This window comes from Microtus oregoni, unplaced genomic scaffold (genome assembly GCF_018167655.1).
Source record: "Microtus oregoni isolate MIOR12 unplaced genomic scaffold, Mior012 000023F_ref0000262, whole genome shotgun sequence".
Taxonomy (NCBI): domain Eukaryota; kingdom Metazoa; phylum Chordata; class Mammalia; order Rodentia; family Cricetidae; genus Microtus; species Microtus oregoni.
Window position 1 is genome coordinate 17,792,673 of NW_024543082.1, and position 24,389 is coordinate 17,817,061.

The 24,389-nt window shown below is 41.4% G+C and overlaps 1 protein-coding gene across 10 annotated transcripts in view; it reads left to right on the forward strand.

Moving 5' to 3' along the window:
• The window catches only part of Phldb2 (pleckstrin homology like domain family B member 2), a 104,899-nt gene that overhangs the window by 63,499 nt on the left and 17,011 nt on the right, over positions 1-24,389 (forward strand). For 3 of the 10 annotated variants that reach the window (XM_041673333.1, XM_041673335.1, XM_041673342.1), the window contains exons 6-14: positions 932-1,060; positions 7,714-7,869; positions 8,760-8,870; positions 12,490-12,579; positions 15,501-15,644; positions 16,277-16,462; positions 17,734-17,874; positions 19,134-19,233; positions 23,868-23,888. In XM_041673333.1, coding sequence (XP_041529267.1) covers positions 932-1,060; positions 7,714-7,869; positions 8,760-8,870; positions 12,490-12,579; positions 15,501-15,644; positions 16,277-16,462; positions 17,734-17,874; positions 19,134-19,233; positions 23,868-23,888 — 1,078 coding nt within the window. The remainder of the gene's footprint in view (positions 1-931; positions 1,061-7,713; positions 7,870-8,759; positions 8,871-12,489; positions 12,580-15,500; positions 15,645-16,276; positions 16,463-17,733; positions 17,875-19,133; positions 19,234-23,867; positions 23,889-24,389) is intronic. The other 7 variants (XM_041673334.1, XM_041673336.1, XM_041673338.1 and 4 more) reach the window with 6 other exon arrangements.

The following is a 24,389-nucleotide window of genomic DNA, read 5'->3' on the forward strand; positions in this document are numbered from 1 at the left end:
CACACGAGAGAATCTTGCCAAAGCTTCCCTTCAAATAGTGTTCAATTCAAGAGGGGCTCCTTGGGCCACACCACCGCTGCATATAATATCTGCCAGTTAGATCACGGAGTCACTTCGGCATGTGTGACACAGAGGGATTTAACTGTCTCTTCCTCCTTTTCTCTGCTGGTCTTGGGCTCTCTCCTTCATTTCCCAGTCTGCTTCTTCATTGCTTTTCCTTTGTGTGTGTGTGTGGTGGGGGGTCACTGTAAGGACACCTGTGTCTGCAGGGTCAGGGTCTCAGCCTTGTGTCCAGTCTGCCTGATTTCCCTCCATCTCTGCTAGAGTTGGTCTGGCAATCGTTTCTCCTCTCTCGGTGTCTTCATTAGAACTTTTCTCTGGATGTTGTCGTTTTATCTCTGAGCTCTCCCCATTGCTAGAACCCTTTCATATGAGGAGGCTGCCAGGAGTGTGTCTAAAGCACTTCCGACCCGAGAACAGACTGCAGTAGTTTCCCGAAGCTGTCCAGCAAATGCTCTAGCAGTTCAGAGCATGACAGTACCTCAAGGGAAATAAATAGTCCCCTTCTCTTATCCAGTTTTCTGACAGAGGACTCTTGGCCAGGATAGCATATGATGTGGTTGGCATTTCTTGTTCCTTGAGGACCACTAACCAGCATTCACCCTCCCCATTGCCCCCCATATGTGGTAGCAGGAAGGAGGGAAGGAAGAATGGCAGGCGATCGTCACTACGCAGTGAAGGAGGCCGGCTGAAGAAGGCAGGGTCTTCCATTCTGCTTTTATCTCCTTGCCGTAACCACTAACAAGCTTTGTTTGTTCATTCCTAGTGTATACTTGTGCCTGTTTGTTACCACCGGGGGATGCCCGCTAGCACCTGCCTGGGGTGTGAAGGTTAATGTCCGTTCTTCTATTTTCTGATTTCTGAACTTCAGGAGAAGGTAAAGCTTGATGCTGAGAGGGAAAAGCTAGAGAGGCTTCAGGAGCTTTACTCCGAGCAGAAGACCCAGCTGGACAATTGTCCTGAGTCCATGAGGGAGCAGTTACAGCAACAACTCAAGAGGGTCAGTAGAAAGCAGGAATGTACCGCTTGTTTGCTTTGTTTGGTTTTTCGTTTGTTTGTTTGTTTTTTCCTTTGCTGTTACGTTCCGCTTATCTGTGACTTACCACTTCACATAGCGTACGTTTGCCTAAGTTCTAGTTTTTAGGTCCTTGAAAATAGAAATATGCGTGCTAACAGTGTGTATGGTTTGGTGTCAATCAGTTGAAAGATTACCTTGGTGGACTTCTGTCTCCAGTTTATAGTGCAAACATGCTTCTGGAGACCTTCATGGTAACTAATGAGAAATCATTCCTGACTTGTAAATGTCATGAAGATTGTAGCATTTAAATTAAGTGGCATCTTCCTCTACTGCAGAGTGAGTACTGTTTGTCCTTGAATGTCTTTCTTCTTAGTTTGATTTCATGCTCTATTTAAAAATTACCGTAGGCTGTTTGCACGACCCCCTTGGCACTTTTCTTCCTGCTGTTTAGAGACATCGCGCTTATTAGTATGGTGAAAATAAACACCAGTATCAAAGATGCAGAGTATCGCAGATGCCTTCGACATCTTCTCACATGGGCATCTTAACTGCTGAAAGGGTCCTGGAGCATGGGCCTGCTAGTTGAATGTTATCAGCTCTTTCTCCTATTCCTACTGCAGGCAGGGTTGAAAGGAGCCTGCTGATTACTTTCTGGAAAGAGACCTCGTAAGTGGATGACTTCACAAGCGCTGGCATGGCCATGCATTATTTCAGATTATCTTGACAACTGGGTCATCTCTGAACCAGCAGCTCAAATCAACAGTGATCCCTGGGAAGTAGGCATTAGCAAACTTGTGCCTCTCAAGGAATCACAGGAATGGGAATTAGTCTTAAGTGAGTAACAATGTATGATTTCACTTGAGTAGACAAGAAACGTCCCTTTATCTTTTAAGAATAAGTGAGAAGAAAATTCACTCATTTCAAGTAGTACACTTGAAACAAATTCTGTGATCTTTTTACAAAAAACCTTTGATATTTAATGGAACGTTGCTAGGCAATGAGAAATCAGAGTTAAAACTGTTTCAAGTATTGCAGAGGTTCTATTTTAAGAAGGTAGGTATGGTGCTGTATGCCTAGAACCCTAGAGGCCAGCCCGGTCTTGATAGTGCATTCTACCCAGCTAGAGCTGCATGGCAAGACCTTGTCTCAAACAAACACACATGAAAAAGTATCTGATGCAGACAATTTAAACTACAACACAGCACACGGCACTTGTTTTGCAATCATATGTAAAGGATGTTTTAACAAGCCATCTTTCTCCTTCACTTATTTTTCTTCTGTAAAGCTGAACTCACTGCCCAGAAAACAAAACAAAGCCAAACAAAAAAACTTAGCTGTTCCTCGCTATCATAGTTCTTTGCTATCATAGTACTTTTCTATAAAAATAATTTTAAAAAGACTAATATTTTAGATTGAAATTATGTTTATGCCAGTTCACATAAGAGATGGGCATGCTGGATTTTATCTTTGTTTCTTATGTTTTAAAAAACCCTGCTTTTTGCTGATGATTTAGCACTGTCTTCATGATTTTTGTCTAGGGTATGGATTTTATTCTTTCTTTCCTCTAGTTGCTCACAAATCTGTGTTCTTCATAAGCCTTGCTTCTAGAGTCTGTTAGGAACTTGAAGTTGCTAATATCATTAATGACTTCGTATTATCTGATTCTGTAGAATAAGTGCTACGTCTGTCTATGCTCTAGGAATCACACCCCACAGAAGGAAGGAAATGATATGAAAGTGGTTCCATCAGCAAAAAACAGAGACTCCTTCCTCATCCTCTCCCAACAGAAGGAAAAAAACCTAACTTAGGCCGACTTTCCTTAGCTCGTGATAGCATGTGCTCCCCCTCAGAGTCAAAGACCTCATAATTCTATTGCCTAGGCCTCAGGCCTGTGTAACCCTTCACTGGCTTCTTGGCTTGACCAGTAGAAATTTGCCCAAGTTCATCCATATTAGGAACCTCCCGTGTTGTCATGGCGCATTTCTCTTCAGACCACAAAAGCTTCCCAGAGGCATAAACTAGAGTCAATAGTCTATTTTCTGACAAAGAGGATAAGTAAAATCATCTTCTTAAGCTGGGTGCTGCCTGGAAAACTCGGGCTGAACTGTCTTGGTCGAGTAACTTGTGCACTCCGAACATCTTATCAGCAAACACTGCTTCAGCCAAACATGCAGGCAATGGCGGTGGCTCCTGCTGGCTGTGTAGTCCGGAGAGGCTTGCCAATCCCCGGCTGCTATCAGGGACAAGGAGAAAGCTGAGATTAAGAGAGCCTTTTACTTATCAGGGTACTTTTTTCTGTTAAGGTGGCTGAGGCAGACACATAGCTGTGATGGTATTCTAATGCAGTTTATAATAGTTGTTCTTCTAGATTCTCAATCTGTGGGTTGTGACCCCTTTGGGGGGTCACATATCAGACATTCTGTATAGCAAATATTTATATCATGATTCATGACAGGGGCAAAATTACAGTTATGAAGTAGCAACAGAATAAATTTATGGTTGCAGGTTCCACACCATGAGGAACTGCACTAAAGGGTTGCAGCTTTAGGAAGATGGAGAATTACTGGTCTAGACAGCTGATTTGGGGTTTTTTTTTTGACTTTAAAAATTGTATGCAGTGGCACCTATAACTGAAAGTGCCCTTTTCCATCACTGCCTAAAAAAATTTTTTTCCCATAGTCTAAGAAAAGTCATTTAACTTCTGTGGCCCTCACAGCCTTTCTGTGTGAGAAGGAAAGTTGACACGCTTGCCCCTTTTCATTCGGCAGAACAGGAGGCCTGTTTGACTCCACCGTGTGATATGGAGAGAGGCCGCTCGCTCTGTGCCCCATTTCAGTTTGCCTCCAGAGTTGGACTTAACCATCACACCCAGCCATACTACATCTGTTCTCACTCTGTCCCCCTGTTGGGCAATGAAAACCTAAAGATCTGCTTGTAAAAATTTGCCTTTAAAAACTCAAAAAACCAAAGTTCTTCCACAAGAACGGGCTGGCACCAGGTGTTTTCGGGAAGCAGCTGTTGCATGTCTCCGTTGCCCTCTCAGCTGCCAGCCAGTAGAGGGATGCCATCAAGTGCTGTCCTTCCGGGGAGTGCAAGCTTTGTTCCAGTTTTCATTCAGTGTCACATGTATTTGACTGAGAGCTGCCCGTGTCTGTTCCCCTCGTCTCAAACTATGCCTGTCTCAAATTCCACTTCCAATGTCTCACTAGCAGCATTTTTTAAAGACCTTATTCCCCCTCCCCAAAGCTTTGCTTCCAGCATTTATGTGCACGCTAAGTTGCCTGAGGAGCCGGTCACACTCATGGAACCTGGGTGCTGAGCTTAGATGCGTGTTCAGCTTTTCCACCCCATGCGCTATTATCTTCATTCAGTGCTTTAAATATCCCCCACAAACCAATGGGCGACTCTGTCGCTGTCGTTCAGGGATACAACACATGTTCTATAGTGACCACATGTGGAGTAAGAGTGTGTACTGTGAGCCATAGGTGCACTTTAAAGATGATTCCTAAGAGAACGGGTGGACTCCAAATTTGTTGTCTTAATTACCTTTAACCCCAAATTAAGCTTAATTAGAAGAGCTTGAAAACTGAGTTATATGTACTTGTATGACTAAGTATATGTATCATCTAGTACATTATTCCAAGACTGCAGACATTTTGTTCAAGATCAACATTTTAATTCTCCCTTAATTTCTGGAATTAAACAATTTTAATAAACTGAAATATTAGTCATTGTCTAGACATCGAGATATTGAGATACCCTTGGAAAACCAAAGAGTGTGTATTTGTATTCAAATTTTCTTAAAACATCTTCATAGTTCACTTTTTAAAATTTGGCCTAGATGAATTAGTATCATTCTCCCCCTACCACCCTACACACACACACACACACACCTCCTGCAGAGAGAGAGACTCACAACTCAAGATCCTCTGCCTCACCTTCCTGAGTGCTGGGATTATAGAAATGTGCTACCACACCCAATTCGGAATGTTTTTCAGATAGTGTTTTCCTCTCCTGCGTGTCCTAGCCAAGGTGCATCAGCATATTCACCTTGTTGGTATGGTTCTGTCTGTAATTTCATGGCAACCAGGACCTTTCTGTGACTCATCTCTAGAGTATAATTTACTGCAGAGACAGAAATGTTCCATCTGACTAGAAAACACCATACTTTATCAGTGAATGAAACCCAGAAGGAGGACGAGTTAGTGATGCATCATTTCTCAAATCATTCCTATAAACTCTCTAAGATGCTGTAACTAAACAGCAGCATCAAGGAAAGCCCTAAATGTCTCAGCTCTGCAGAGCCCTTAGCCACACTGTCCAACTGCCTCTTCCCTTTGGCCAAATATTTTTAGGTTATAATTTTAAAAATGTGCTACACAGACCACATTTGTAATTCTGTTAGTGACACTCAGAATAAAGGATTGTTTTCTTTAACGGACTCAGGAAGAATTTGTACAATGTGTCCCAACCCTAGCACAAAGAGTGAGTACATTCCTGTTGCAGGAACATTCAGAGCTTGAGGAACACCTTTTCATTTCGTCATCTTTGAGCTTCCTTAACTGCTTTCAACGTTATTTATGGGGCAGTGGTGCCTAACTTTTTGAATCTCTTAATTAGGGTTACTATTGCTATTTTAAAACACTGTGACCAAAGCAACTTGGGTAGGAAAGGGTTTATTTGGTTTATATGCCACAAGTCAAAGTCCACTGAGGGAAGCCAAGGCAGAAACTCAAGCAGGGTAGGATCCTGGATCCAGGAGCTGATGCAGAGGTCTTGGGGGCATGTTGCTTACTGGCTTGTTCAGTCTGCTTTCTTATAGAATTCAGAACCACCAGCCAAGGGGTGTTCCCTCCCCTATCCCAAGGTTGTTCCCTCTCCTATCAATATCTAATTAAAAAGATGCCCTTCAGTCTGCCTAAAGCTCAGTTTCAGTTTGGGTGAGGCATTTTTAAGGTCCTCCTCTCTGATGATGCTAACTTGTATCATGTTGACATAAGCCAGTAGCACAATCTCCCTGTTCCCATTGAGAGCTCTGCTTCTGCTCTTTGCAGCCAAGGGATTTGTGCACAATTGTAATGGATCCTTAAAGGCTCAGTGAAAGGATCTTGCTCTCCAAATGCGTTTTTTTAGATGTATTTTTTAAAATGGTGTGTTTGTCCATGTCTCTGTGTGGATATGTGCATGTGAGTCCAGGTGCACTCAGATGCCCAAAGAGGGCATTAGATCCCCCTGAAGTGGGCTGCCCCGCATGGGTGCTGGAAACCAAAGTCAGGACGTCTGGAAGAGCAACATGTGCTTTAACCTGCTGAGCCATCCTTCCAGCACACCAAATGAGATTTTAGGGAGTTTTATGCTCACAGCAAAACTGAGGAGAACAGTCAGAGGCTTCCCACACGTTCCGTGCCTCATACAGGTGTAGGCCTTGGTTTTACTGTTCCTTCCTAAACTACTGCCTTCCCAACAGAGTTCATGTTCAGGTGCTGCTGAGTGCTCCTTTCAATCAGATTTCTCAAGCATGTAACCCTCCTCTATAATATGTATTCAATTACATAATGATATATAATAAACATTTATTGCATGAATGCTCAACATTTATATATTTTAACTTATGTAGATATGCTTTTCTACTTGTGTGTACATTAGAAAACATTTGTTAAGAAATTCAGCTGGGTATGGTAGCACATCCCCGTAATCCTAGGACTAAGGAGGCTGAGGGACGATGGTGAGCTACGGGTGTGGAGCTATAGAGAGAGACCCTCTCCAGAGAGAGAGAGAGAGAGAAAAAGAGAGAGAGGGAGGGGGAGAGGAAGAGGGAAGGAGAGAGAGAGAGACCTGGGGGGGGGGCAGGGCAAAGAAAGGAAAAGAAATAGGGAAGATATAAGAGGAAACAAAATTGAAAAAAAACAAACAAACAAACCAATAAACCTAAAATGACTTACTGTTTTCTCCTTATACTCCGGTAGATTATGTTACCACATTTGGGGTCCCCTTAAAGGTCTCTGATCTACTTCTGGACTAACTTGTGAGCTATTTTATTAGTTTATTTTATAATTCATATGTAAACGGTGGGAAAGAGAATTTAGGGTTTTTTTTGTTTGTTTGTTTGTTTGTTTTTTGTTTTGTTTTGGTTTTGGTTTTTTGAGACAAGGTTTCTCTGCAACTTTGGAGCCTGTCCTAGAACTAGCTCTTGTAGACCTGGCTGGCCTCGAACTCACAGAGATCCGCCTGCCTCTGCCTCCCAAGTGTTGGGATTAAAGGCGTGCGCCACCACCACCTGGCTAACAGTGATTTTTCTTAAGAGACTGTTGGTCTGTAAATAACATCTAGGTTGTTTATGGAAATCTTTTTATATTTCAATGTCCATCTGAAGCCACCTAGTGGCTTTAAAGAAAAAGATTTACATACACAGAAAAACAAAAATTGTTGGTGAAGTGCAAAGTGCCCTCTGCACCGTAGGCCCACCACTTTCTCTACCAGCCACTGCTGGGCTTACCTCCATCACCTCTTTCTAGCCCCATGTAGTAGTAACCAGACATCTGCATGGGAATGAGAACTTCTCATTGCTGTTTCTTCATACTGGGAAGGCCGCAGCCACTCTGGTGGGCTTCATTTTCCTTCCATTTTCTCCAAAGGATGCTGACCTGCTGGATGTCGAGAGCAAACACTTTGAAGACTTGGAATTCCAGCAGCTTGAGCGTGAGAGCCGTCTGGATGAGGAAAAGGAGAATTTGACGCAACAGCTCCTGAGGGAGGTGGCAGAGTATCAACGCAACATCGTTGCTAGGAAGGTAGTTTGCTAGGTGATGTTGATGTGAACAGTGAAAGTTTAGTCTTTCCCGTGATGCAGTAATCATGGTCATTCATACACCTCGTCTGCCGCTACGTCTGAGAATCCTTTTCTGTTAATCACATTTGCCCTGCAACAGACGCTGCTGTGCGCTCTATGAATTGAGACGTGTTACAGGTGCTGTTACAATGTTATAGAGGTGTTAGTGGAACACACACACCCTTTTTTATTACTTGCATAAAAACCAAGTCACAGATAACCAGCTATTTGTTTCAAATCCCTCCCTCTGGCAGTTAGAATAATTCAGTGAACAAAATCTAGTTGGAAATTTTCTCTCTCCATTGATTAATAATCTCCAATGTTACCTGGGAGCCTGTTACCATTAGCAACAGACCAGTGGAAAACCATTCTGATTACTGTGGACTCCACCCAGGCCCGAGCATCTAGATACCTAGCTCAGAATTTAGCATTTATTTCAGAAATTGTCAGTATACCCTAGGACATTGCACTAATTTGGTAAAATTGAAGGATAAAGTTGATGGGAATAAAAAAGGGCAGAAAAAGCGACTTCTGCTTTAATAGAGAAATTCTTTTGTTTTTTTCACCGGCATGTTAAAAACAAATCAATTCATGGTCTAAAACAGGATTTCCTTCTGACTGAATTCTGGATATTTAAGAATAATCTTTCATGTCTTGTGACCTGCACTGGCTGTAAGTTGAGCTTGGTCAGTCAAAGTCAACGTTTCATAGCCATGGTGGTCATGGTGGGCCACTGTCAACTAAAGTGTGGGTGGTGTCACTCGGGTTCTAAAGCCCCTTTTCTTGCCCGGGACAAACTGGCAAACCCCTGATTGTCTCATGTGTCTCTCTACCATGACTTCTGTCTCCCAGGAAAAGATTTCCGCACTGAAAAAGCAAGCCAGTCACATTGTTCAGCAGGCTCAGAGGGAACAAGATCACTTCGTAAAAGAGAAGAACAACCTAATAATGATGCTCCAAAGAGTGAGTCCTTCCTGCTGCATGGTGGTGACAGCAATGACAGTTTCTGGCTGGGGGAGGGATGCTGTTTCCGGTGTCATGCCTTTACACTTCCTATGCCTTCTTCCGCATTGGTAGCAATGCTCGCTGATGATTACCGACAACTCAGAGAGTAAGCAAGGAGGTTTCCCTCACGTCATTTCATCCCTGAAAGAACTATGGCAGATCTGCACTTTCTCTTATTTCCTTAGGAAAAAAGTCAGACTTCTCGTCAAGTAGTTAAAGATATTCTAACAATAATTTATGGTAGATGTAAGGGGAAATGTTCTTTATCCTGCTGTTAAATACTTTGGCTCAAGTCCTCCAGTGTTTCCAGCTGCAATTTTCTGTGTGTGGGGTCTTCCTCATGAATGTCACACTGAAGTTAGTTTGACTTAGTTGTATCTGGAAGTACTCGGTTAGCTTGGTTAGAAGAGCACCAGCATCCTCTCTTGGGCCCACGTCCTTATTTGTCCCAGTAAAGTGACTCATAAAAAGGATTCCTAGGACGAAGAGAAAGAAAAAAACAAACAAAAGCCATAGCCACAACTTGGACCTGACCCATGGTATAATTTTAGGAGTAAGATACCAAATACCAAAGCTGATGGAGCCCCAACCTGGGGACAGGATATTGGGGTAGTGGAAACTCTGTAACCCACTTATATACTGGAAGCTTCTTCCTGCTCTTTTCAGCTCCCCCAAACCTCTGAATGGTACTGTGGTCCCCTCCCCTGCCCTGCTCTGTGGGTCTGACTCTGTCTCCATTCAGCCATCCATAACCACTGTTCCCATTGTACACAATATTCAAAATCACAGCTTAAATTACACACTATCATATATGCTTAAGTGGTTGTTGAAATTTTAAGGAGAAAACCAAACCAAAAATACCTATATAGTAGATTTTTTTATAAATAAGCAAATGAGTTTATAGACAACAGAATTCCTCATGCTCACCTTACTAGACCTGGATGGAGGTGGATGGTCCTTGGACTTCCCACAGGGCAGGGAACCCTGATTGCTCTTTGGGCTGACGAGGGAGGGGGACTTGATTGGGGGAGGGGGAGGGAAATGGGAGGGGGTGGCGGGGAAGAGACAGAAATCTTTAATAAATAAATAAATAAAATATATATGTGATAAAGAAAATATATGTGATAAATACATATATAATATGTTTATAAATATATGAATAGTTATGATCATAATAAACATATATAAAAATAAAAATAGAGAAAATTTAATCTGATTATGAAAATTATGGTTCATAAGTAATAAGAACCCCATAACTATATCTGTAAGTACCTTTCAGTCTCAGTCAACATTCCAACAGACTTCTTTTTTTTTTTTGTAGAAATGGGAGAAAAGTTTGGGCTAAAATTTAAGCTGATTTTCCTTAATATGAATGCCGCATTTCTGGTTTGGCCTTCTTGCTAAAATACACTAGAAGCCTTTCCATAGTCATTCACAGACAGACCCAGAACAGTAAGCACGTTCAATCAGCCCAATGTAAACATTCCCAGGTGAACCTGAAAGACATCCTGCTGCCTCAGTCAGATCTCATGCTCAGCAAGTGTCGTTGTGTACTGTTTAGTGCCGTGTGTGTGTGTGTGTGTATGTGTGTGTGACTGTATCTGTGTGTGTATATTTTGTTGGTGACTTTACTGTTGAAAGGGCTCACAAATGGTGCTAAAGTATTGTCAAGCACCCCCAAGAACAGAAGACTGTGGTATATTTGGGTGTCCTATACACTTTGTGTTTAGACACTGGTTATAATGTTGTTGGGTGCCAGGCAAGTGTGAGTGAAATAAGAATGTGCCACTTAAGGTGTTTCAAACAGTCACACACAAAAAACCAAGCTGCAATTTGACAAATGGATGAAATGTTCCCATTAAGTAAGGCATAGTGGTACACTTGTAACCTTAACATCTGGAAGCCTAAACCAGGAGAAATGTAAACTCAAAATTCAACCTGGGCTCCATATTGATATTGCCATATCCTGCCTCAAAACTAACTTAACAAGAGGGCAGTGAACTAGCTGAGCTGGTGCAAGCCTGGTGACCAGAGTCCCATCCCTGGAGGTCATGAAGGGGTAGGAAGAAGAGAATGGGCTTCCCAAAGCTGTCTTTTGATCTTTGTCCATCCACCACAGCATTGGTACAGGAGTGTGCATACTGAATGACACCACACATGCACACACCACATGTGAAACAATAATAAAATAAATGAAATAAAAACTTAGAAAGAAAGGAGATGGAGGAAGAGGTTGAGGTTAGTATGTAAGCAACAGTGTGACTCAACTTCTCATCACCTAAAATGATTCCAATCATTATCATAAAGCGTGAAAAATTCAAGTGCCAATGAGAACATGGATGAGTAAAAGCAGCCACACCTTGGTGATGCACCTTAGGAGAACTGCCTCCAAGTTTCTTTTCCAGCTCTGACTGTGTATCCACCTTGGACCCAGGATTCCTAGTGGATATTTACCCAGGAGAAATGAAAGTATGTCTTTATAATCGATGTGTACAAAGATGTGTACAAAACTGCTTGAAGTAGCTTTTGCACAACAACCCCCCATCATTCTGCTGAAGCAATATCAGGAGAACTGTGAATTAACAAAATATCATGCATGTGCTAAAGTCCTCCTCAGCATGCTGTAGGGGTGAACTATGTAAGCTCTGGCACTGTGGGGTAAAGCTGGTACAGGAGTGTGTGCATACTGAATGACTCCATTTCTGTCATGCTGGAGAAGAAGGAAGGCAGTGCGCCAAGAAAACCAGAGCAGTGCTTGACGTCTGTGCTTGGGCTTGAATGAAGGGGGCCATGAATGTGTCTAGGGTGATAGAAATGTTTTTTATCTTGGCTGCAGTGCTATTCTGTTTGTTCAAAATGATCAGTTATATACCTAAGGTCTTTGAATTTTATTGTTATGTAAATTATACCATGGAAAATAATATACCTCATAAATATTTTCCTAGAGGTTAATGTTTGATTAACCTAAGATGGATTGTGGACCTTAACATAAAAAAAATGAATGCTGTGAAGTTTTCAAAAGAAATGTACCCATGGATTATGAGGTTATATTGTCAGAAGCCACATGAGTATGTGTGTGTTACTTCGGGAAATGAAACTTTGAGTGTAGAAAATACCCAAAAGATGAAGGTTGAGAAGGCCCCGAGGAACTGAGCATCCCTCCTTCCATTGTGTTGCTGTTTGTTTTCAGTAGTCTAATGTAGCCCACGCTAGCATTAATTAATTATACAGTTGAGGCTGACCATGAACTCCTGACCCTCATTCCTTCACCTCCCTAGTGCTGCAATTACAGGCCGGTACCACCAACCCTGGCTCCTCTTGCCATTTTCTGCTTCAATTAGCACATCCTGTCTTCCCCTTAAGACTACTGTCACTTTGTAAAAGTGACACCATTCATCTTGAATGATAGGCTATCTAACTGAATATGTTTGGGAAATTGCTCATGCATCGTATCAGCAGACGGCAGGTGAGAACTGTAATGACAAGCCTTTACTGAGTGTCAGGGAAGGAAATAGAAATGGGCGTATCTGGGATTTCGATGTTTGTCTCGAGCATAATAGATTTTGTATGTCTTCAGGAAAAAGAGAATCTTTGTCATTTGGAAAAGAAGTACTCCAGCCTCACTGGGGGGAAAGGATTTCCTATTAACCCCAATACTCTGAAAGAGGTAAGTTTTCTAAGTCCACTCATGACAATTTGGAAGTCAGATATACCTCAGTTTTGTATAAATCAACTAATAGAAACCTTAGCTTAAGTGACTTGGGAAAACTCATAATGTTTGATAAATTTCTTGCCATTCCTTATTTATGCATCAAGGAGTCTAGATGTTATTTTTATGTGTAAGGCACATGCATGTTTGTGTGCGTCAAGATGCATCTGCTTGTCTTGACAGTGACTTTGGGAGGTCCCTTGAGTCTTACATTCTCCTCTCTCCCTTCCTCATCCTTTCTCCCTCTTTTTCTTTTTCTCATGAGTCTTATAGAATATGCAAATGACCCCGAGAATTTGAGAAGATGGTTTGTTTTTCTCCTCCTTTGGTTTACCTTTTCCTTTCACATGGGAGCCCGTTTGCATTGACCACACACACTCTTTAACAATCATCCTCTTATCCACAGTATCACTCTTGCCCAGATATTCTTTCCCAGAGCTACACTGATAGAATATCTTCACTCTGCTTTGAAAGAGAATGATGCCAATAATAAAGTCACTTTCTCTATAATGACTTATAAACTAAGGAAAAGGGTTGTTGCTACCTTAAAAATTTGCCTAGCCAAAAGAAAGAATGCTTTTACTTATAAGAAAGCAGAGTGAAGAATTCATAGCTAGAAAACTGTGTATGTGCGTGTACGTGTGCATGCACACTTATTCATACATGGGAAGATATATGAAATAAAATGTTCATCATAATAAGTGCGACCATGTTTGTATCTTAGAAGCATTTGAAAAATATTTTTATAGCAGATTTTTTTTTTAGGTCATAACATTTCATAGTTTTCATTATTAGGAACATATAACTAGCAAGGTCAGTGAGGGAAATGTGGCTGTGAATGAAACTTACAGGCATAAGATAAGATCACTGAGGTGTGAGGTAGGCTTCATGAGCTGTGTTAATGAAACATGGCTTGTATGCACGTTTTGATTAGCCACTAAGTGGTTTTAAGTAGGGAGACAACATTATTTGATATCCATTTGTAAAGGTCACTCTGGGCCACTCAGAAACCACTGGGTCAGAAACTGCTACAGTGGTCGAGGTCAGAGCTTAGATTCCAGCAATGGCGGTGAGATGGAAAGTTGATTGGATTCATATGTATTTTACAAATAGAATTGAAAGTTCTTGCTGATACATTGGATTAAATGGTGAGACAACAAAGGAACATTCAAGAACAATGCATGTTCCCAATTTCCAGGTGAGGTGAATGGCTAATGCTTCTTGCCGGGGTATCTGAAGATGAAGAAAGAGTAGGTTATAGCGCTACTCGGAGGTTGACCTTAATCACTCTTAGGGCTATGGTAGCAAGTGGATCACATGGATCTTTTGTCCTTTCTGTCTGTCCCCAGATAGGGTAAAATCATTCCTGTCCTGTTGATGAGTTGGTCTTCGCTTTTTCTGAAGACTCCTGGGTGTCAGAGATATATTGACATTTTTTGCTATTTTCTACCACATCTCTGTAGTATCTGCACATTCTAAACAAGAAGACTTGACTTGTACAATGTTTTGACTTCCTGATTCCCAATCTTCTTGCTTTCAATTTCCTCTTCTCTCTTTTCTCCCCCAGCCTCCTTCTGAAGAGTGATCAATTTATAACCAGATTCTTTGCAGAGCACCCACATCTGACAGAGAAAAATTTTGGAAGCAATTAAACTATATGGTCTAAGACTCATAAAAGGGAATTTTCAAAGCCCAACTTAAAAGCGTTTTAGCAGACAAGCTAAAGAATAACTCAAAGATGTTAACGTACTTTCTGATCCATTACCACAGATAAAATGAAACTGGTCAGCCAAATTCAACCCTTCCTTCCTTCGGCTGAACCACATAAAGCTTCACCTGTGTCCCCTTCTGCTGTGTAAGACTTTAGGACATTGGTTGACAGCACTCACCCCCGCTATCTCTGCTGTAATGATGGGCTGTCCATGCAGCCTTTTGTTTCCAGGCTAGAGTTTTTGCTGCATGGAGTCGCTTTACTAGTGGTTCCATCATTAATGGTCTAAAAATAGAACCACAAGGCCAAACTGACTGTTATTTTATTCTTTTCTTCATATGTTTCATTGGTGTGGCAAAAATCTTGATTGACTTGAGTAATTGCTTCCCATGAAAATCATTTTAAGTGCCTTTTCCACAAAGATACGTTAGGAGTTTTGATTCAAGGATTTTGATTCATGGGCGTTTTCTTTAAGCTACAGACGCAACTGGGTTACTGAGTTCAGAACAACTGAAACGTGTCAGTCCTAGCAACAAGAGCCTGAGTTGGGGAAATTACCTTGAGTGGTAGCACCACTTAGTGGTAGATTGCAACTCTGCCCGAGGCCTGCGTCTACACACATGAATGTTAAGAGTGTCATCCTTCTCATTCTTCCTGGACTGAAATACCCCAAACTAAATCCCACTAAAGCTAAGTTGCTATTTTTAGAAACGTTTTCTTGATACAAAACCCAGTAGTCCATCAGCCCACTTAATCTGACTTTGTAATTTTCCAAAGACGGAAAAGAGAGATGATGCATATTTTGTGGAAAAGACTCGTCAATCAGAGAGTGAGTGATCACATTGTCTATTGTGTATCTGATTGTTCAATACATGTATAGAGATAATGCCATTCCATTGACAGAATTATGCTGAGACCTCTGGACGTTTATTGTATGGTCATCTCGATTTCAGCGGAAATTATGTTTAATACTTTGAATGATATTTTCCAAGATTGAGCACTGCAAATCCATTCTCATTGCTGATCATTCACTTAATGAGACATTGCGTGGTGCCCAGGTACCTGGCTGTGTTGCGCTCAGCTAACTCATTGAACTGGGAACATTAATACTCTCGCATGCCTCAGCTTTTGCTTCCCTTGTGTTTAACTTCTGAATTCCTCCTTTTAGGGCTATATCAGTGTAAATGAGATTAATGAGCCATGTGGCAATTCCACGAATCTATCCCCTTCCACTCAGTTCCCTGCTGATGCTGATGCTGCTGTCACTGAGCCTGCCTCGGCTGTGCTGGTGAGCCAGCCCCAGAGTCCAGAGGTGTGTGGGCATGTGTTTCATTCATTCACTGCTTTTTCTCATGTCAGAAATTAACCCACAGTTCACTGAAAATAAGCAAAATGAGTATATGTGCTCCGAGGGGCCAGAATGATGCTGAGTTTATGAATTAGACCATATTTGGGGTGTGGGAGATGGGAAAACACTGTTCACACAAAAAAATGTTAGAAACCATGAAATGTGTGGTAATAGTGGGGGCTAGACATAATTGCCAATAAGTAAGGTCAATGTCTTAGCAATCTAACCAAACCTAATTTTAATTAGATTCAAACTCATTGGTTTGAATCCCCTTTCTCAGATGGGTTTTGTGGTCTATTTTGCTTGGCAATATTGAATCACTCTTTAATTGTTATGCTTTTTTAAGCATAACATTTCATGTTAAGCGTTCCTGGGAGTGGCCAGTGAAGTGCAGCCTAAATTCTTCCCACTGGTCACATGGCCTGCGGTGTGGGACTTTAGCAAGAGGGTAAATGGAAAGATGGTGCGCGCCATTTGTGATTTTGTGATCAATGCACAGCAAGTCCGAGCAAAGAGATTACAGATTCCGTGCCTCTGTCTCTTCCATCCTCTCATCTCACAGTGGCCTGTGTATCCCTCTTTTTTCTCCTATAAAGCAAAGAGCAGCCGTCTGTTCTGGATTTCTGTTTCCTTCCACCCTTTCTCTTCATCCTGTCACTCCACCTTCATCAGCCGCTTGGCCTGAAGTTATGGCTACATCTGTCGATCCTTTCCCTTTAAATGACACACCTCCTCCTCTGCCAGCTAAGAAACACAGAAGGCAACAGCAGCTGGAGCAACAGGTAACTAGAAAGGTAGACAGACCTTTCCTTTTAATGTGATGGCGGTCTCATTAGCAGCTTCATTCAGAACAGACAACACCTTTGGTGGCAAAGCTGTCAGTTTTCAAATCTGTTGCCTTATGCCCAGTATTAACAGACCAATTTCAATGGAGGGTCTTACTTAGTTCATCAAATTCTGAAAACCAAAGCCTAGGAATTTATCCCATTTGTTCACAGTGAAAACAAAGTATTCTGATTCTGTTTCTAACTGAAATCAGAAACGAATCATCCAAACACTGAGGTTTGTGTCATGGTGATGTGGGTTCTCTAACCACGCATTCCAGCTCTGCCACCTTCTAGCTGCAGGACCAGATTCCTCCCTTATGAAACAGGCAGAATAGCAAGCTCACAGGATTGTGACAAGAGCCGAATGAGATCATGAATGTGGAGCATCAAACCCAGCAATTCGGAGGAAACTGAATAAATACTAGCTGCTGGAAATATATTATTATAAAGTTAAAATCCAAGACATCACTGGCATGCATTCGTTTTTATGTATTTCAAAAGGCTGAGATTAGCACTACAGTGATCTATCCAAAGGACACTTTATTATGAAGTCATTTTACTATCCAAGACATTTCAGGGAGTGTAGAGAGATCAAGCAAAATTTGGATGTGTTAAGATGGTAAAAATCTTGCCTTAGAAATCTGACTGAAGAAAGAAAGATGTAGTCTATTGGAGCATTTAAATATGAGAGATTACTCAGGAATCTCCTTGGCCATGAGGTTTTAACATGGAAGTAACTTAGGTGGAAGGCATCTATGAAAGCCTTATGCTGGGTTTGGAGTATATATGATTGTGGGGTTACTATTCTACATCAGCTTTCCTGTTATTGCCCATTCTCTTCATTCTCTTCTGTTTCCTACTTCTTGTCCCCCTCACTGGGGTCTGTGTCACCACACAGAGCTCTCTAGATACAGGAAGTGCGGAATCGCTAACTTGCTTTGTCCGCCTGCTTTCCTCTATCCACCCAGCGGGACCATCACAGCAATGGTGACCATTCTGGCAATTTGTAAACAGCACTATAGAAGTAAAAGGTGGATTTTCTCAAAGAAAAATACAGAAATAAATAATTTCCATTGTCACATCAAAAGCTAACTCTAATCTGCCAGTGTAAAAGAAACTTCAAAATCCAGCTTCCAAAGTTCCTGAGTGCCTTGCTTCTGCGTTGTGTCGGTGATGTGTGTCAGTCAGTCAAGTTTTGCTGTTCTGCTTTGCATTTGCATTTAAAGCACTTTAGGAGTCTGGAAGAAAGGAAAAAGCAGCACAAAGAAGGTCTCTATCTGAGTGACACTTTGCCTCGAAAGAAAACCACTCCTTCCATCTCCCCACACTTCAGCAGTGCCACCATGGGGAGAAGCAGCACCCCGAAGGTAGGACTCAGAAGAGCCGAGGCCTTCTCTTTCTATGACATCTTCTTATAGTCGCCAACAAAGGCAGAGCCTTTGAAATGCAAAAATAACTGAATACTTTGCCATTACATTTGCTTATTGCGCAGATATGGCAACCAAATTGCTTCTTCTGTCCCATTCTGAGGGTATTTGGAATTACACATTCTAGACGGGAAGAGTGTATTTCCGGCCACCACAGTACAGGTGATGGGTATTGTACTCCGTACTCACAGGACAGATATTCTCTGTACTCACAACAGAGATCCTGCGCTTCGGGAATTACAGTACTCAGTAGTTACCGGTGGCATCTGCGTGCCTAGTACCAGGCTTAGCCCTTTGTTTGACTCTAGCACCACTATGTAAGTGCTTACTCGTCACTACCCTAATAGTGGGTAAACTGAGGAAGAGGAGGAAGGAGAAGCTAAGTGACAGCCCAAGATCCCTCAGCTGGAAACTGGAGGAGTCAGAATATGAAATCTGGTGGCCTGATGCATGTACCCTCTGCTGGCGTGCACAGAGGGATATTGGAGAAATGGGAGGTGGATAGAAGGGAAGCTTTTGGTGGAGTGGACTTTCAGCCCTTCTCACATCCATATTTAGAGTAACTTTATTGTAATCTATTTTACAAGTTGGTGTTTTCAATGGACTTTATTCACTTGAAAGATTTAGCAATGTAAAAAAATAAGAACGGTGCATGCTGATGCACAATGCAGTGCTGCACTCGGGAGTCTGAAGCAGGAGGTCGGGATGAGTTTGAGCCTGCCTGGCCTACAGAGTCAGACCCTATCTCAAACAAGCATGCTAAAGCCAGTGGATCTTAGTGGGTTTCAGCATAGCGAAGTGTAGAGAGAAACTGGAACATCTGGGCACGGATGGCTGCTCTCTGCAGTTTTGCATGGTGTGCATGCATCCTGTTCATGCACCTGCCCTCTGCACCTTCTGCATGAGGACCTTTCTGTCGCTCTCACGAGGCTGTGGACAGTGTCTTTCTCTGCCCATCTTCTCTTTAGAAATTGTTGCCATCGGAGGACGTGCTGTTGATACTGAATCCGCAGCAGAGTTTCTTGAGAGGGACAGTGGGTGACTAGCCTTTACCACTTGGCATCGAGAATTAGAACTTAAGACCAACCATCTCGGCCCTTTGCCCTTAGAGAGGAGGTTGAAACCAGGAGTGTGCACTCCCGGAGTACCACTTGAGATTCAGTTTACCTTGCCTGAAGTGTTCTCCCTGCTTCTCTTAGGCTCACCTGCCTCTGGGACAGAGCAACAGCTGTGGCAGTGTGCTCCCCCACTCGCTGGCAACCATGACGAAGGATTCAGAGTCTCGCAGGATGCTCAGAGGTATGTGGCCTTTAAATCACATGTCATGGTCTTCTTTAAAGCCTGAGAATTCCCCAGGGAGAGGCAATGAGAACAAAGTTGGGGATGGTAGAGGGAAGATCAACCATGTCCTAAATTTCAATATTGGTATATTGCCATTGGGAAAGGATGTGTGTGACATCATCTTTGTAATAAGGTAACACTTCCCTGTTTATACACCTGTTTATACAAATTCAGTCAAACTTCCATACTGAAAAGGCCTTGACAGAAATACTAACCTTCCCATTTGACTAAGAGAAAGAAAAGGAAAATCACTGAAATGTTGAGAAATTTCCAGGGCACTTAACCAAGACTAGAGTCTTGTCTGTGGCTGGCACACTATGCTAAATGACCCTTCACTTGAGTCAATGGATTGACATTGTTAATGGGCCCAGAAGAGAATTTCTTTGAGCCTTTTGGTTATAAGCTTGAGCACTTCGACTGTATATTCAGGTTTTAGTATGAGTTCTTTGAAACAACATATTACATGTGTAATTTGGTTATCAGATAGTATTTAAAGGAGACTGAAAGAAGTTACTAAATGTCATTCCAGATGCAAGACTTACTGAAATAAAGTTACTCTGCTAGTACAGTAGTGTATATCAATAAATCATATTGGCTTTAGTTTTTCAGTGGACTTGTCCTAGATACCAAGAATGCAAATGAATGGCATATTATTCAACTTTGAAATGCTTGGGATATAGAGAGAAGGGAGGGAGACATGTTACAGATGATTTTAATACAATGTTAAACAGTGTTGGAGGTCTGTTGACGATATCAAGAGCAAAACTGGCAGACATCTGACCATCAAATGCATTTGTGAATTGATGGATTGAAATCTTGCCCTTTATGTGAATTAAAATTGAATTCCGACTCCTACCTTTTGGGGTCAGGGGTATTTTAAACAGTTGGAAACTGGTTAAACATGGATGAATTCCCAGTACCCACTGAAAAATTCCCTCCCCATACTATCCTTTAAAAAAATTGAATTCTGATTGATGGGCTTCTCTGCTGATGGTATTAGGGTATCATGTGTGTGCATCATACACACACATACATACACTTACATACTACATATGCATATATATGTATGTATATGCTTATATAAACAGTGCATGTGATATGTATATTACTAAAATGAGGTTTTAAATCAGTATTAGGAGTCATTTAATTAAGGAAGCAAACATTAAATTTTTTCTGGGTAGTAAACCCCTGTATTTCTAGCACTCAGGAGACTGAGACAGGAGGATCACAAATTGGTGGTCAGCCTGAACTACACAGTGACACATTGTCTCACAAGAAGGAGTTAATAAAGCTGGACAAGGTGACATATGCCTGTAATCTCCCAACTTGGGGGGGTGGCAGGAGGGTTCAGGATTTCAAGGTCAGCCTGGGCTAGGTAGCAAAAAGGGTTAAGGCAGGCTATAGTGTTCATCTGAGGTTTATATTAGTACTATTTAAATAAAATATACTTGATTAGACTTCTGTTTTATTTATTATAATTTCTTAAGATAGTAAAAATATTTCTTAGTATTCACAATAAGCATAGAAGTCTATTTTAGCTCCTACTCATTTCTGTTAACTTGAAGGTCAATTCTGTTTTCTGTTGAACCATTTTTTCTGTAATATTAATAGGCTGTCCTTAAAAATGTGTATCCCACTCTAGTGGAAGGAATCCAAGCTTGACTTGGCTGTGCGACTGAGACCTTTCTGCATATTCATGAATTTTCCATCTTGCATATGCATGAGCTCTCGGTATTCCAGTGATTTAGGGAAAGGTGGAACACTAGGAGAGGGAAGCGGGATCAGAAATTACTACTACAAGTTCTGTAGTAGTTTTTTTCTACTATTAGCTCTTTGCTCTTTGGGGGTCTAACACCCAGCTCCCTAATAAGCACATGGAGCTTATTCTTACTTATGAATGCCCTGCCTTAGTTTGGCTTATTTCTAGTCAACTTTTCTTAAATTATCCCGTCTACCTCTTGCCTCTGGGCTTTCACCTTTTTCCGTTTCTATCTATCTTTTCTTTCCTTCCTATTCCATGTCTGACTGTATGACCTGGTGCCTGGCCCATCATCCTTCTCTCCTCCTTTTCTTGTTTCTTCTTCTCTCTTTCTCCTTTTCTCTATTCTCTCTGCCTGGCAGCCCCACCTATCCCTCTCCTGCCTAGCTATTGGCCGTTCAGTTCTTTGGTAGACCAATCAGGTATTTTAGGCAGGCAACATAACACAGCTTCACAGAGTTAAACAAATGCAACATAAAAGAATGCAACACATCTTTGCATCATTAAAAAAAAAATCCACAACATAAATGAATGTAACACATCTTAAACTAATATTCCATAACACAGTACCAAGAAAAAATATGTATATTAGAGAGCATGGAAAGCTGGGTTTTATACTAAATGAGTAGATCCATTAAATTGAGAGTTGTTTGCAGTGTCATGCATCCAGGTTCTTATGAGAAGGTGATGAAGCTAGGAAATTTCTGGTCTACTTTCTAATCTGCATTTCCCTTAAATAATGGGATAGTTTAGTAAAGAGAACCTAAGCCAACCCTCTGAGTCATATTACGGACGTAGGCTCTGCAAAGTCTACTATCTGGTTTATCTTTGGTGTTCTTGTTCTCCTTTGCCATGACTTTTGTGCACTTGAGAGGACTGTAGCTTCAGGCTTTATTGCACTTCTGAAGTAGTGTCCTGCTTAGAGCTTTATGAGACTCTGCTGGGATGGTGTTGAAGAAGGTGTATTGTACATGTGCTGATCCTAGTTCTCTGGAAACTCAGCCTTCTCCTCTACCCAGAGGAGGAATGGCCAGGGATGAGATTTCTTCAAGCCACAGCAGATGGTAAAAATTGGCAGGAGTTTACACAAAGCCCATATGGGTGTCTCAGAGAGACCAGGAGGGGTGAATCATGCATTCATTTAGAATTGTTTCCACAGCACTTGTTGATGGCATTTAAATAGCAAATGCGATTAAAACTGCAGCCTGGACAAATTTGTATCTACTATGTTTTCATTATGTCAAATTTAGTAGACTTCATCATTTACTTTTGATGTACACAATTAACTAAAGTGCACCATTCTTTTGCTGCTATTCATAATGGATATATCAAGGATGATGGTGTAAGTATAAGCCTTTTACAATCAGTACTGTTCTCATAGCACTGACAATGTGACTCCAGGAACATTAAAAGGAACAGAGTTCAAAAGGCGAGAGCTGAGGACCTGGCCTTCTGAAGTTGCAGAGGTCATTGGCTTTTTTTTATACAGCTTGTCAACTATTCTTTATAAACTTTAGAACAAATGAATCTTTTATCCTTTTTTTTCCTTTTTTTTTCTTTTTGTTAAATGCAGGAAAGCCCAAGAAAGGTATGACAGCCTCCTTGTGTGGTATTTTTGTTTCCAGCAAATATGGAAAGGTCACTGCCAAGTCATCTTTTTGACTTGCTCTGATTTTGAGGTTTACAATGGTGGATGTTTAGTCTGGTTGTTCCTTTTATCCAATAGGGGGAAAATGCTGTACATTTTTAAGGAACACAATGGTCATGACAGCTGCTGTTCCTGCAAAGGCAGCTGCATGACTTTTTGTTGGGGCTTTTATAACAAGTTCAGACCATGCAGGAGACACAGATGCTTGACAGCATTCATTTGTAAGGTTCATTGTAGCCTGACATTCATTGGAGGGGCTACTTAGATACAAGAGTGGGCATCAAATGTATACACGCTCCCTCTCCTTATAAGAGGCCAGGTGGACATACAGGCAAGTGGGTTTGGGAAACTCTGGTGTGTTTGTTTCATTTAAGCTCCTTGGGTAAGAAAGACTTTGGTGGGTGAAGAAAAGTGTAAACACCTGGCTTGAATAAGTAAGATGGCTGGCTACTGGTGAGGTTAGGGAGCAAGACATAGTGTAAGAAAGAACTTGTTATAAAGTTTCATGGGCTGTGCATAAAATAACTGAATGGCATCTCAAATCTGGGTTGATCTAATGATATTTATGTGTATGGGTCTTTTGCCTGCATGTATTCTTGTGCACCATATGTGGGCCTAGTGCCCAAGGATTTCAGAAGAGGGCATAGCTCCTCGATCTGGAGTTACAGAAAGTTATGTACAGCCATGTGGGTTTTAGGAATGGAACCCAGGTCCCTTTTCAGAGCAGCCAGTGCTCTTAACCATTGATCCACCTTTCCAGCTGCTTGAATAGGAAATTTTACCCTAAGTTCTTGAATACTATTCGTTACTATCTGCTTGAGAAAAAATGATTTTATAAATATAATCTTGTTTTTCATTATTATTGTCATTACTATTTTCTGATTGGTGAATATTTGTAAACGTTTTTTTTCTTTTGTAGCAAATCTCTTTATTTTCTAACTATGCATGTCTCATGAGTCTTTTTAAAAATCTTCAGTTTTCCTCTCTAATCTTAGATTGGATGTAAAATGTAACTATCATTTCTGTTCATCTGCTGTTATTACTAATATGTCTATGAGTGCATGTCGGGGTGGATACTTCCCCATGCCCATGTCAGCCTTTCTGACCCTGTATCTTTCCCTTTCTCTGCCTTTCTCTCCCTCCCCTCCTGACTTGTCCATTCTTCTGGCTGTGGACTGTCTTTAGGAAGGATGAATTCCTCAGCAGGTGAGCTGTGACTGGGTCCTTGTCAGAAGCACACACTATTTCATCCTAAGCCCTGGTTGTAATCGTAAATCATCCTGGTTTCCACATTAAGACACAGATAGCCCTAAAGATATATCATATGTGTTTGAAATATGGTGGGAAAACTACGTATCCCGTGTGGTTAATTCACAAGAGAACTTTGGGCACTGATAAGCCAGAATTCATTTAAATTAGCATTAAAAATAAAAAAAAAATGACTGGTCTTTGTGCTCCAATCTGATGACTTTCCTGGGCAAGGAAGAGGGTTGAGGCAGTTGTTTCCTAGTACATTTTGTACTATGGAACAAGCCTAGGCATGGCTTCTTGCTTTGCAGACCTTAGAGCTACCTCTCCACACAGTACATTCAAGAGCCTTTGCTTTTATTTTTTTAAGCTCTTCTCATTCCCGAACATTGTCCTTGCTATATAACTAAGAAAAAAAAAAAAAAAACACAAAACCAAATGGATTTGGGTTGAGAACCT